General features: G+C 38.1%; 1 protein-coding gene across 1 annotated transcript; it reads right to left on the reverse strand.

Moving 5' to 3' along the window:
* Positions 1-4880: 4880 nt before the first annotated feature.
* On the reverse strand, positions 4881-6094 carry LOC126183993 (uncharacterized). Its single transcript, XM_049926346.1, has 2 exons — positions 5779-6094; positions 4881-5716 (listed from the first exon to the last, which is right to left on the reverse strand). The coding sequence occupies exons 1-2, from the start codon at positions 6092-6094 to the stop codon at positions 4881-4883; spliced, it is 1152 nt and encodes a 383-aa protein (XP_049782303.1).
* Positions 6095-12136: the final 6042 nt, after the last annotated feature.

Genomic DNA, 12136 nt, shown 5'->3' on the forward strand with positions numbered 1-12136 from the left:
CCCATATTTGCGTTCTTCCCATATTTGCGTTTTACCCATAATTGCGTTTTTCCCATAATTGCGTTTTTCCCATATTTGCGTTTTTCCCATAATTGCGTCTTTCCCATAATTGCGTCTTTCCCATATTTGCGTCTCCCCATATTTTCGTCTTCCCCATATTTGAGTCTTCCCCATATTTGCGTCTTTCCCGTCTTTGCATTTTTCCCGTCTCTGTGTCTTTCGCATCTTTGCGTCTTTCCCATCTTTGCGTCTTTCCCATATTTGCGTTTTTCATATATTTCGTGAACCTTTGCCTATTCAGACTATGACCTACCAACCGATTCTTTCCTCTTGTCAAGTTTTACCACAAGTTTATCTTCTCCCATATTTGCATTTTTCCCATATTTGCATATTTTCCATATTTGCATTTTCCCATTTTTGCGTTTTTCCCATTTTTGCGTTTTTCCAATGTATGCGTTTTTCCGATATTTGCGTTTTTCCCATATTTGCGTTTTTCCCATATATGAGTTTTTCCCATATTTGCTTTTTTCCCATATTTGCGTTTTTCCGATATTTGCGTTTTTCCCATATTTGCGTTTTTCTCATATTTGCGTTTTTCCCTAATTTGCGTTTTTCCCATATTTGCGTTTTTCACATATTTGCGTTGTTCCCATATTTGCGTTTTTCCCATATTTGCGTTTTTCCCATATTTGCGTTCTTCCCATATTTGCGTTTTACCCATAGTTGCGTTTTTTCCATAATTGCGTTTTTCCCATATTTGCGTTTTTCCCATAATTGCGTTTTTCTCATAATTGCGTTTTTCCCATAATTGCGTTTTTCCCTTAATTGCGTTTTAACCATAATTGCTTTTTTCCCATAATTGCGGTTTTCCCATATTTGCGTCATTTCCATATTTGTGTCTTTCCCATAATTGCGTCTTTCCCATATTTGCGTCTTTCCCATATTTGCGTCTTTCCCATATTTGCCTTTTTTCCCATATTTGCGTCTTTCCCATATTTGCGTCTTTCCCATATTTGCGATTTGCCATATTTGCGTTTTTGCCATATTTCCGTTTTTGCCATACTTGCGTTTTACCATACTTGCGTTTTTGCCATATTTGCGTTTTTGCTGTATTAGCGTTTTTACCATATTTGTGTTTTTGCCATACTTGCGTTTTTGCCATACTTGCGTTTTTGCCATACTTACATTTTTGCCTTTCTTGCGTTTTTGCCATACTTGCTTTTTTGCGATACTTGCGTTTTTGCTATACTTGCGTTTTTGCCATATTTGCGTTTTTCCCATATTTGCGTTTTTCCCATATTTGCGTCTTTCCCATGATTTCGTCTTTCCCATGTTTGCGTCTTTCCCATATTTGCGTCTTTCCCATGTTTTCGTCTTTCCCATATTTGTGTTTTTCCCATATTTGCGTTTCCCTATATTTGCGTTTTTCCCATATTGGCGTTTTTCCCAAATTTGCGTTTTTGTCATATTTGCGTTTTTGCCATATTTGCGTTTTTCCCATATTTGTTTTTTGCCATATTTGCGTTTTTGCCATATATGCGTTTTTCCCATATTTTCGTTTTTCCCATTTTGCATTTTTCCCATATTTGCGTTTTTCCCATATATGCGTTTTTCCCATATTTGCGTTTCTCATATATTTCGTCAACCTTTGACTATTCAGACTATGACCTACCAACCGATTCTTTCCTCTTGTCAAGTCGTACCACTAGTTTATCTTCTCCCATATTTGCATTTTTCCCATATTTCCGTTTTTCCCATATTTGCGTTTTTCCCATATTTGCGTTTTTCCCAGATTTGCGTTTTTCCCATATTTGCGTTTTTCACATATTTGCGTTTTTCCCATATTTGCGTTTTCCCATAATTGCGTTTCTCCCATATTTGCGTTTTTGCCATATTTGCGTTTTTGCCATATTTGCGTTTTTGCCATATTTGCGTTTTTGCCATATTTGCGTTTTTCCCATATTTCCGTCTTTGCCATATTTGTGTTTTTCCCATATTTGCGTTTTTCACATATTTGCGTTTTTCCCATATTTGCGTTTGTCCCATTTTTGCGTTATTCCCATTTTAGCGTTTTTCCCATATTTGCGTTTTTCCAATTTTTGCGTTTTTCCCATTTTTGCGTTTTTGCCATATTTGCGTTTTTGCCATATTTGCGTTTTTCCCATACTTCCGTTTTTCCCATAATTGCCGTTTTCCCATATTTTCGTTTTTCCCATATTTGCGTTTTTCCTATATTTGCGTTTTTCCCATATTTGCGTTTTACCCATATTTGCGTTTTTCCCATATTACCGTTTTTCCCATATTTGCGTTTTTCCCATATTTGCGTTTTTGCTATATTTGCGTTTTTGCCATATTTGCGTTTTTGCCATAGTTACGTTTTTGCCATAGTTGCGTTTTTGCCATAGTTGGGTTTTTTGCCATAGTTGCGTTTTTTCCATAGTTGCGTTTTTGCCATAGTTGCGTTTTTGCGATAGTTGCGTTTTTGCCATAGTTGCGCTTTTGCCATATTTGCGTTTTTGACATATTTGTGTTTTTGCCATATTTACGTTTTTGCCATATTTGCGTTTTTGCCATATTTGCGTTTTTCCCATGTATGCGTTTTTGCCATATTTGCATTTTTGCCATATTTGCGCTTTTGCCATATTTGCTTTTTTGCCATATTTGCGTTTTTGCCATTTTTTCGTTTTTGCCATATTTGCGTTTATCCCATGTTTGCGTTTTTCCCATATTTGCGTTTTTTCCATAGTTGCGTTTTTCCCATAGTTGCGTTTTTCCCATAGTTGCGTTTATGCCATAGTTGCGTCTTTGCTATAGTTGGGTTTTGTCCATAGTTGCGTCTTTGCCATAGTTGCGTTTTTGCCATAGTTGCGTTTTTGCCATAGTTGCGTGTTTGCCATAGTTGCGTTTTTGCCATAGTTGCGCTTTTACCATATTTGCGATTTTGCCATATTTGCGTTTTGGCCATATTTGCGTTATTCCCATATTTGTGTTATTCCCATATTTGCGTTTTTCCCATATTTGCGTCTTTCCCATATTTGCATCTTTCCCATATTTGCGTCTTTCCCATATTTGCATCTTTCCCATATTTGCGTTTTTCCCATAATTGCGTCTTTCCCATAATTGCGTCTTTCCCATGATTGCGTCTTTCGTATAATTGCGTCTTTCCCATAATTGCGTCTTTCCATAATTGCGTCTTTGCCATATTAGCGTCTTTCCCATATTTGCGTCTTTCCCATATTTGCCTCTTTCCCGTCTTTGCATCTTTCCCGTCTCTGCGTCTTTCCCATCTTTGCGTCTTTCCCATCTTTGCGTCTTTCCTATATTTGCGTCTTTCCCATATTTGCGTTTCTCATATATTTCGTGAACCTTTGACTATTTAGACTATGTCCTACGAGACGATTCTTTCGTCTTGTCAAGTTGTACCACAAGTTTATTTTCTCCCATATTTGCATTTTTCCCATATTTGCATTTTTTCCATATTTGCATTTTTCCCATTTTTGCGTGTTTCCCATTTTTGCGTTTTTCCAATGTATGCGTTTTTCCGATATTTGCGTTTCTCCCATATTAGCGTTTTTCCCATATTTGAGTTTTTCCCATATTTGCGTTTTTGCCATATTTGCGTCTTTCCCATAATTGCGTCTTTCCCATAATTTGGTCTTTCCCATAATTGCGTCTTTCCCATAATTGTGTCTTTCCCATATTTGCGTCTTTCCCATATTTGCGTCATCCCATATTTGCATCTTTCCCATATTTGCCTCTTTCCCATATTTGCGTCTTCCCCATATTTGCGTCTTCCCCATATTTGCGTCTTCCCCATATTTGCGTCTTCCCCATATTTGCGTCTTTCCCGTCTTTGCGTCTTTCCCGTCTGCGTTTTTTTCATCTTTGCATCTTTCCCATCTTTCCGTCTTTCCCATATTTGCGTCTTTCCCATATTCGCGTTATTCCCATATTTGCGTTTTTCCTATATTTGCGTTTTTCCCATATTTGCGTTTTTCACATATTTGCATTGTTCCCATATTTGCGTTTTTCCCGTATTTGCGTTTTTCCCATATTTGCGTTCTTCCCATATTTGCGTTTTACCCATAATTGCGTTTTTCCCATAATTGCGTTTTTCCCATATTTGCGTTTTTCCCATAATTGCGTCTTTCCCATAATTGCGTCTTTCCCATATTTGCGTCTCCCCATATTTTCGTCTTCCCCATATTTGAGTCTTCCCCATATTTGCGTCTTTCCCGTCTTTGCATCTTTCCCGTCTCTGTGTCTTTCCCATCTTTGCGTCTTTCCCATCTTTGCGTCTTTCCCATATTTGCGTTTTTCATATATTTCGTGAACCTTTGCCTATTCAGACTATGACCTACCAACCGATTCTTTCCTCTTGTCAAGTTTTACCACAAGTTTATCTTCTCCCATATTTGCATTTTTCCCATATTTGCATATTTTCCATATTTGCATTTTCCCATTTTTGCGTTTTTCCCATTTTTGCGTTTTTCCAATGTATGCGTTTTTCCGATATTTGCGTTTTTCCCATATTTGCGTTTTTCCCATATATGAGTTTTTCCCATATTTGCTTTTTTCCCATATTTGCGTTTTTCCGATATTTGCGTTTTTCCCATATTTGCGTTTTTCTCATATTTGCGTTTTTCCCTAATTTGCGTTTTTCCCATATTTGCGTTTTTCACATATTTGCGTTGTTCCCATATTTGCGTTTTTCCCATATTTGCGTTTTTCCCATATTTGCGTTCTTCCCATATTTGCGTTTTACCCATAGTTGCGTTTTTTCCATAATTGCGTTTTTCCCATATTTGCGTTTTTCCCATAATTGCGTTTTTCTCATAATTGCGTTTTTCCCATAATTGCGTTTTTCCCTTAATTGCGTTTTAACCATAATTGCTTTTTTCCCATAATTGCGGTTTTCCCATATTTGCGTCATTTCCATATTTGTGTCTTTCCCATAATTGCGTCTTTCCCATATTTGCGTCTTTCCCATATTTGCGTCTTTCCCATATTTGCCTTTTTTCCCATATTTGCGTCTTTCCCATATTTGCGTCTTTCCCATATTTGCGATTTGCCATATTTGCGTTTTTGCCATATTTCCGTTTTTGCCATACTTGCGTTTTGCCATACTTGCGTTTTTGCCATATTTGCGTTTTTGCTGTATTAGCGTTTTTACCATATTTGTGTTTTTGCCATACTTGCGTTTTTGCCATACTCGCGTTTTTGCCATACTTACATTTTTGCATTTCTTGCGTTTTTGCCATACTTGCTTTTTTGCGATACTTGCGTTTTTGCCATACTTGCGTTTTTGCCATATTTGCGTTTTTCCCATATTTGCGTTTTTCCCATATTTGCGTCTTTCCCATGATTTCGTCTTTCCCATGTTTGCGTCTTTCCCATATTTGCGTCTTTCCCATGTTTTCGTCTTCCCCATATTTGTGTTTTTCCCATATTTGCGTTTCCCTATATTTGCGTTTTTCCCATATTGGCGTTTTTCCCAAATTTGCGTTTTTGTCATATTTGCGTTTTTGCCATATTTGCGTTTTTCCCATATTTGTTTTTTGCCATATTTGCGTTTTTGCCATATATGCGTTTTTCCCATATTTTCGTTTTTCCCATTTTGCATTTTTCCCATATTTGCGTTTTTCCCATATATGCGTTTTTCCCATATTTGCGTTTCTCATATATTTCGTCAACCTTTGACTATTCAGACTATGACCTACCAACCGATTCTTTCCTCTTGTCAAGTCGTACCACTAGTTTATCTTCTCCCATATTTGCATTTTTCCCATATTTCCGTTTTTCCCATATTTGCGTTTTTCCCATATTTGCGTTTTTCCCAGATTTGCGTTTTTCCCATATTTGCGTTTTTCACATATTTGCGTTTTTCCCATATTTGCGTTTTCCCATAATTGCGTTTCTCCCATATTTGCGTTTTTGCCATATTTGCGTTTTTGCCATATTTGCGTTTTTGCCATATTTGCGTTTTTGCCATATTTGCGTTTTTCCCATATTTCCGTCTTTGCCATATTTGCGTTTTTCCCATATTTGCGTTTTTCACATATTTGCGTTTTTCCCATATTTGCGTTTGTCCCATTTTTGCGTTATTCCCAATTTAGCGTTTTTCCCATATTTGCGTTTTTCCAATTTTTGCGTTTTTCCCATTTTTGCGTTTTTGCCATATTTGCGTTTTTGCCATATTTGCGTTTTTCCCATACTTCCGTTTTCCCATAATTGCCGTTTTCCCATATTTTCGTTTTTCCCATATTTGCGTTTTTCCTATATTTGCGTTTTTCCCATATTTGCGTTTTACCCATATTTGCGTTTTTCCCATATTACCGTTTTTCCCATATTTGCGTTTTTCCCATATTTGCGTTTTTGCTATATTTGCGTTTTTGCCATATTTGCGTTTTTGCCATAGTTACGTTTTTGCCATAGTTGCGTTTTTGCCATAGTTGGGTTTTTTGCCATAGTTGCGTTTTTTCCATAGTTGCGTTTTTGCCATAGTTGCGTTTTTGCGATAGTTGCGTTTTTGCCATAGTTGCGCTTTTGCCATATTTGCGTTTTTGACATATTTGTGTTTTTGCCATATTTACGTTTTTGCCATATTTGCGTTTTTGCCATATTTGCGTTTTTCCCGTGTATGCGTTTTTGCCATATTTGCGTTTTTGCCATATTTGCGCTTTTGCCATATTTGCTTTTTTGCCATATTTGCGTTTTTGCCATTTTTTCGTTTTTGCCATATTTGCGTTTATCCCATGTTTGCGTTTTTCCCATATTTGCGTTTTTTCCATAGTTGCGTTTTTCCCATAGTTGCGTTTTTCCCATAGTTGCGTTTATGCCATAGTTGCGTCTTTGCTATAGTTGGGTTTTGTCCATAGTTGCGTCTTTGCCATAGTTGCGTTTTTGCCATAGTTGCGTTTTTGCCATAGTTGCGTGTTTGCCATAGTTGCGTTTTTGCCATAGTTGCGCTTTTACCATATTTGCGATTTTGCCATATTTGCGTTTTGGCCATATTTGCGTTATTCCCATATTTGTGTTATTCCCATATTTGCGTTTTTCCCATATTTGCGTCTTTCCCATATTTGCATCTTTCCCATATTTGCGTCTTTCCCATATTTGCATCTTTCCCATATTTGCGTTTTTCCCATAATTGCGTCTTTCCCATAATTGCGTCTTTCCCATGATTGCGTCTTTCGTATAATTGCGTCTTTCCCATAATTGCGTCTTTCCATAATTGCGTCTTTGCCATATTAGCGTCTTTCCCATATTTGCGTCTTTCCCATATTTGCCTCTTTCCCGTCTTTGCATCTTTCCCGTCTCTGCGTCTTTCCCATCTTTGCGTCTTTCCCATCTTTGCGTCTTTCCTATATTTGCGTCTTTCCCATATTTGCGTTTCTCATATATTTCGTGAACCTTTGACTATTTAGACTATGTCCTACGAGACGATTCTTTCGTCTTGTCAAGTTGTACCACAAGTTTATTTTCTCCCATATTTGCATTTTTCCCATATTTGCATTTTTTCCATATTTGCATTTTTCCCATTTTTGCGTGTTTCCCATTTTTGCGTTTTTCCAATGTATGCGTTTTTCCGATATTTGCGTTTCTCCCATATTAGCGTTTTTCCCATATTTGAGTTTTTCCCATATTTGCGTTTTTGCCATATTTGCGTCTTTCCCATATTTGCGTTTTTCCCATATTTGCGTTTCTCATATATTAGTGAACTTTTGACTATTCAGGCTATGTCCTACCAACCGATTCTTTCCCCTTGTCAAGTTGTACCACAAGTTTATCTTCTCCCATATTTGAATTTTTCCCACATTTGTGTTTTTCCCATATTTGCGTCTTTCCCATATTTGCGTTTTTCCCAAATTTGCGTTTTTCCCAAATTTGCGTTTTTCCCATATTTGCGTTTTCCCATATTTGCGTTTCTGCCATATTTGCTTTTTTGCCATATTTGCGTTTTTGCCATATTTGCGTTTTTGCCATATTTGCGTTCTTCCCATATTTGCGTTTTACCCATATTTGCGTTTTTCACATATTTGCGATTTTCCCATATTTGCGTTTTTCCCATATTTGCGTTTTTCCCATTTTTGCGTTTTTGCCATATTTGCGTTTTTGCCATATTTCTGTTTTTCCCATATTTGCGTTTTTCCCATATTTGCGTTTTTCCCATATTTGCGTTTTTTAAATATGTCTATTTTTCCCCTATTTGCATTTTTCTCATACACTCCTGGAAATTGAAATAAGAACACCGTGAATTCATTGTCCCAGGAAGGGAAAACTTTATTGACACATTCCTGGGGTCAGATACATCACATGATCACTCTGACAGAACCCCCGGCACATAGACACAGGCAACAGAGCATGCACAATGTCGGCACTAGTACAGTGTATATCCACCTTTCGCAGCAATGCTGGCTGCTATTCTCCCATGGAGACGATCGTAGAGATGCTGGATGTAGTCCTGTGGAACGGCTTGCCATGCCATTTCCACCTGGCGCCTCAGTTGGACCAGCGTTCGTGCTGGACGTGCAGACCGCGTGAGACGACGCTTCATCCAGTCCCAAACATGCTCAATGGGGGACAGATCCGGAGATCTTGCTGGCCAGGATAGTTGACTTACACCTTCTAGAGCACGTTGGGTGGCACGGGATACATGCGGACGTGCATTGTCCTGTTGGAACAGCAAGTTCCCTTGCCGGTCTAGGAATGGTAGAACGATGGGTTCGATGACGGTTTGGATGTACCGTGCACTATTCAGTATCCCCTCGACGATCACCAGTGGTGTACGGCCAGTGTAGGAGATCGCTCCCCACACCGTGATGCCGGGTGTTGGCCCTGTGTGCCTCGGTCGTATGCAGTCCTGATTGTGGCGCTCACCTGCACGGCGCCAAACACGCATACGACCATCATTGGCACCAAGGCAGAAGCGACTCTCATCGCTGAAGACGACACGTCTCCATTCGTCCGTCCATTCACGCCTGTCGCATTTTTCCCATACTTGCATTTTTTCCATATTTGCATTTTCCCATTTTTGCGTTTTTCCCATTTTTGCGTTTTTCCAATGTATGCGTTTTTCCGATATTTGCGTTTTTCCCATATTTGCGTTTTTCCCATATCTGATTTTTCCCATATTTGCGTTTTTCCCATATTTGCGTTTTTCCGATATTTGTGTTTTTCCCATATTTGCGTTTTTCCCATATTTGCGTTTTTCCCATATTAGCGTTTTTCCCATAATTGCGTTTTTCCCATATTTGCGTTTTTCCCATAATTGCGTTTTTCCCATAATTGCGTTTTTCCCATAATTGCATTATCCCATAATTGCGGTTTTCCCATATTTGCGTAATTTCCATATTTGCGTCTTTCCCATAATTGCGTCTTTCCCATATTTGCGTCTTTCCCATATTTGCGTCTTTCCCATATTTGCGTCTTTCCCATATTTTCGATTTTCCCATATTTGCGTTTTTCCCATATTTGCGTATTTCCCATATTTGCGTTTTTCCCATATTTGCGTTTTTCCCATTTTTGCGTTTTTCCCATTTTTGCGTTTTTCCCATATTTGCGTTTTTCCCATATTTGCCTTTTTCCCATATTTGCGTTTTTCATATATTTGCGTCTTTCCCATATTTGCGTCTTTCCCATATTTGCGTCTTTCCCATATTTTCGATTTTCCCATATTTGCGTTTTTCCCATATTTGCGTATTTCCCATATTTGCGTTTTTCCCATATTTGCGTTTTTCCCATTTTTGCGTTTTTCCCATTTTTGCGTTTTTCCCATATTTGCGTTTTTCCCATATTTGCCTTTTTCCCATATTTGCGTTTTTCATATATTTGCGTCTTTCCCATATTTGCGTCTTTCCCATATTTGCGTCTTTCCCATAATTGCGTCTTTCCCATAATTGCGTCCTTCCCATAATTGCGTCTTTCCCATAATATGGGAGAAGATAAACTTGTGGTAAAACTTGACAAGAGGAAAGAATCGGTTGGTAGGACATAGTCTGAATAGTCAAAGGTTCACGAAATTTATGAGAAACGCAAATATGGGAAAGACGCAAATATGGGAAAGACGGAAAGATGGGAAAGATGCAAAGATGGGAAAGACGCAGAGACGGGAAAGACGCAATGACGGGAAAGACGCAAATATGGGGAAGACGCAAATATGGGGAAGACGCAAATATGGGGAAGACGCAAATATGGGAAAGAGGCAAATATGGGAAAGGTGCAAATATGGGAAAGACGCAAATATGGGAAAGACGCAAATATGGGAAAGACGCAATTATGGGAAAGACGCAATTATGGGAAAGACGCAATTATGGGAAAAACGCAATTATGGGAAAAACGCAATTGTGAGAAAAACGCAATTATGGGAAAAACGCAAATATGGGAAAAACGGAATTATGGGAAAAACGCAATTATGGGAAAAACGCAAATATGGGAAAAACGCAAATATGGGAAAAACGCAAATATGGGAAAACGCAATTATGGGAAAAACGCAATTATGGGAAAAACGCAAATATGGGAAAAACGCAATTATGGGAAAAACGCAATTGTGGGAAAAACGCTAATATGGGAAAAACGCAAATATGGGAAAAACGCGAATATGTGAAAAACGCAAAAATGGGAAAAACGCAAATATGGGAAAAACACAAATATGGGAAAAACACAAATATCGGAAAAACGCAAATATGGGAAAAACGCAAATACGGGAAAAACGCAAATATCGGAAAAACGCATAGATTGGAAAAACGCAAAATTGGGAAAAACGCAAAAATGGGAAAATGCAAATATGGAAAAAATTCAAGTATGGGAAAAATGCAAATATGGGAGAAGATAAACTTGTTGTAAAACTTGATAAGGGGAAAGAATCGGTTGGTAGGACATAGTCTGAATAGTCAAAGGTTCACAAAATTTATGAGAAACGCAAATATGGGAAAGACGCAAATATGGGAAAGACGGAAAGATGGGAAAGATGCAAAGATGGGAAAGACGCAGAGACAGCAAAGACGCAAAGACGGGAAAGACGCAAATATGGGGAAGACGCAAATATGCGGAAGACGCAAATATGGGGAAGACGCAAATATGGGAAAGAGACAAATATGGGAAAGGTGCAAATATGGGAAAGACGCAAATATGGGAAAGACGCAAATATGGGAAAGACGCAATTATGGGAAAGACGCAAATATGGGAAAAACGCAAACATGGGAAAAACGCAAATATGGGAAAAACGCAAATATAGGCAAAACGCAAATATGGGAAAAACGAATATATGGGAAAATCGCAAATATGGGGAAAACGCAAGTATTGGAAAAACGCAAATATGGCAAAAACGCAAATATGGCAAAAACGCAAAAATGGGAAAAACGCAAAAATGGGAAAAACGCAAAATTGAGAAAAACGCAAATATGGGAAAAACGCAAATATGGGAAAAACGCAAAAATGGGAAAAACGCAAAATTGGGAAAAACGCAAATATGGGAAAAACGCAAAAATGGGAAAAACGCCAAAATGGGAAAAGCGCAAATATGGGAAAAACGCAAAAATGGGAAAAACGCAAATATGGGAAAAAAACAAATATGGGAAAGACCAAAATATGGGAAAAACGCAAATATGGAAAAAACGCAAATATAGCAAAAATGGAAATATGGCAAAAACGCAAATATGGCAAAAACGCAAATATGGCAAAAACGCAAATATGTCAAAAACGCAAATATGTCAAAAACGCAACTATGGCAAAAACGCAACTATGGCAAAAACGCAACTATGGCAAAAACGTAACTATGGCAAAAACGCAAATATGGCAAAAACGCAAACATGGCAAAAACGCAAATATGGGAGAAACGCAAATATGGGAAAAACGCAAATATGGGAAAAACGCAAATATGGGAAAAACGCAAATATGGGAAAGACCTAAATATGGGAATAACGCAAATATGGGATAAACGCAAATATGGGAAAAACGCAAATATGGGAAAAACGCAAATATGGGAAAAACGCAAATATGGGAAAAACGCAAATATGGGAAAGACGCAAATATGGGAAAGACGCAAATATGGGAAAGACGCAATTATGGGAAAGACGCAAATATGGAAATGACGCAAATATGGGAAAACCGCAATTATGGGAAAAAAGCAATTATG

The sequence above is a fragment of the Schistocerca cancellata genome, chromosome 4 (assembly GCF_023864275.1).
Source record: "Schistocerca cancellata isolate TAMUIC-IGC-003103 chromosome 4, iqSchCanc2.1, whole genome shotgun sequence".
Taxonomy (NCBI): Eukaryota; Metazoa; Arthropoda; class Insecta; order Orthoptera; family Acrididae; genus Schistocerca; species Schistocerca cancellata.

Excerpts from the sequence above, each read along its gene's own strand:
- LOC126183993 (XM_049926346.1), bottom strand. The coding sequence starts at position 6,094 with ATGGGACAAACGCAAATATGGGAAAAACGCAAATATGTGAAAAACGCA. Across the intron at positions 5,717-5,778 it reads AACGGAAATATGGGAAAAAT|GTCATAGTCTGAATAGTCAA; the intron begins GCAAATATGGGA and ends ATCGGTTGGTAG.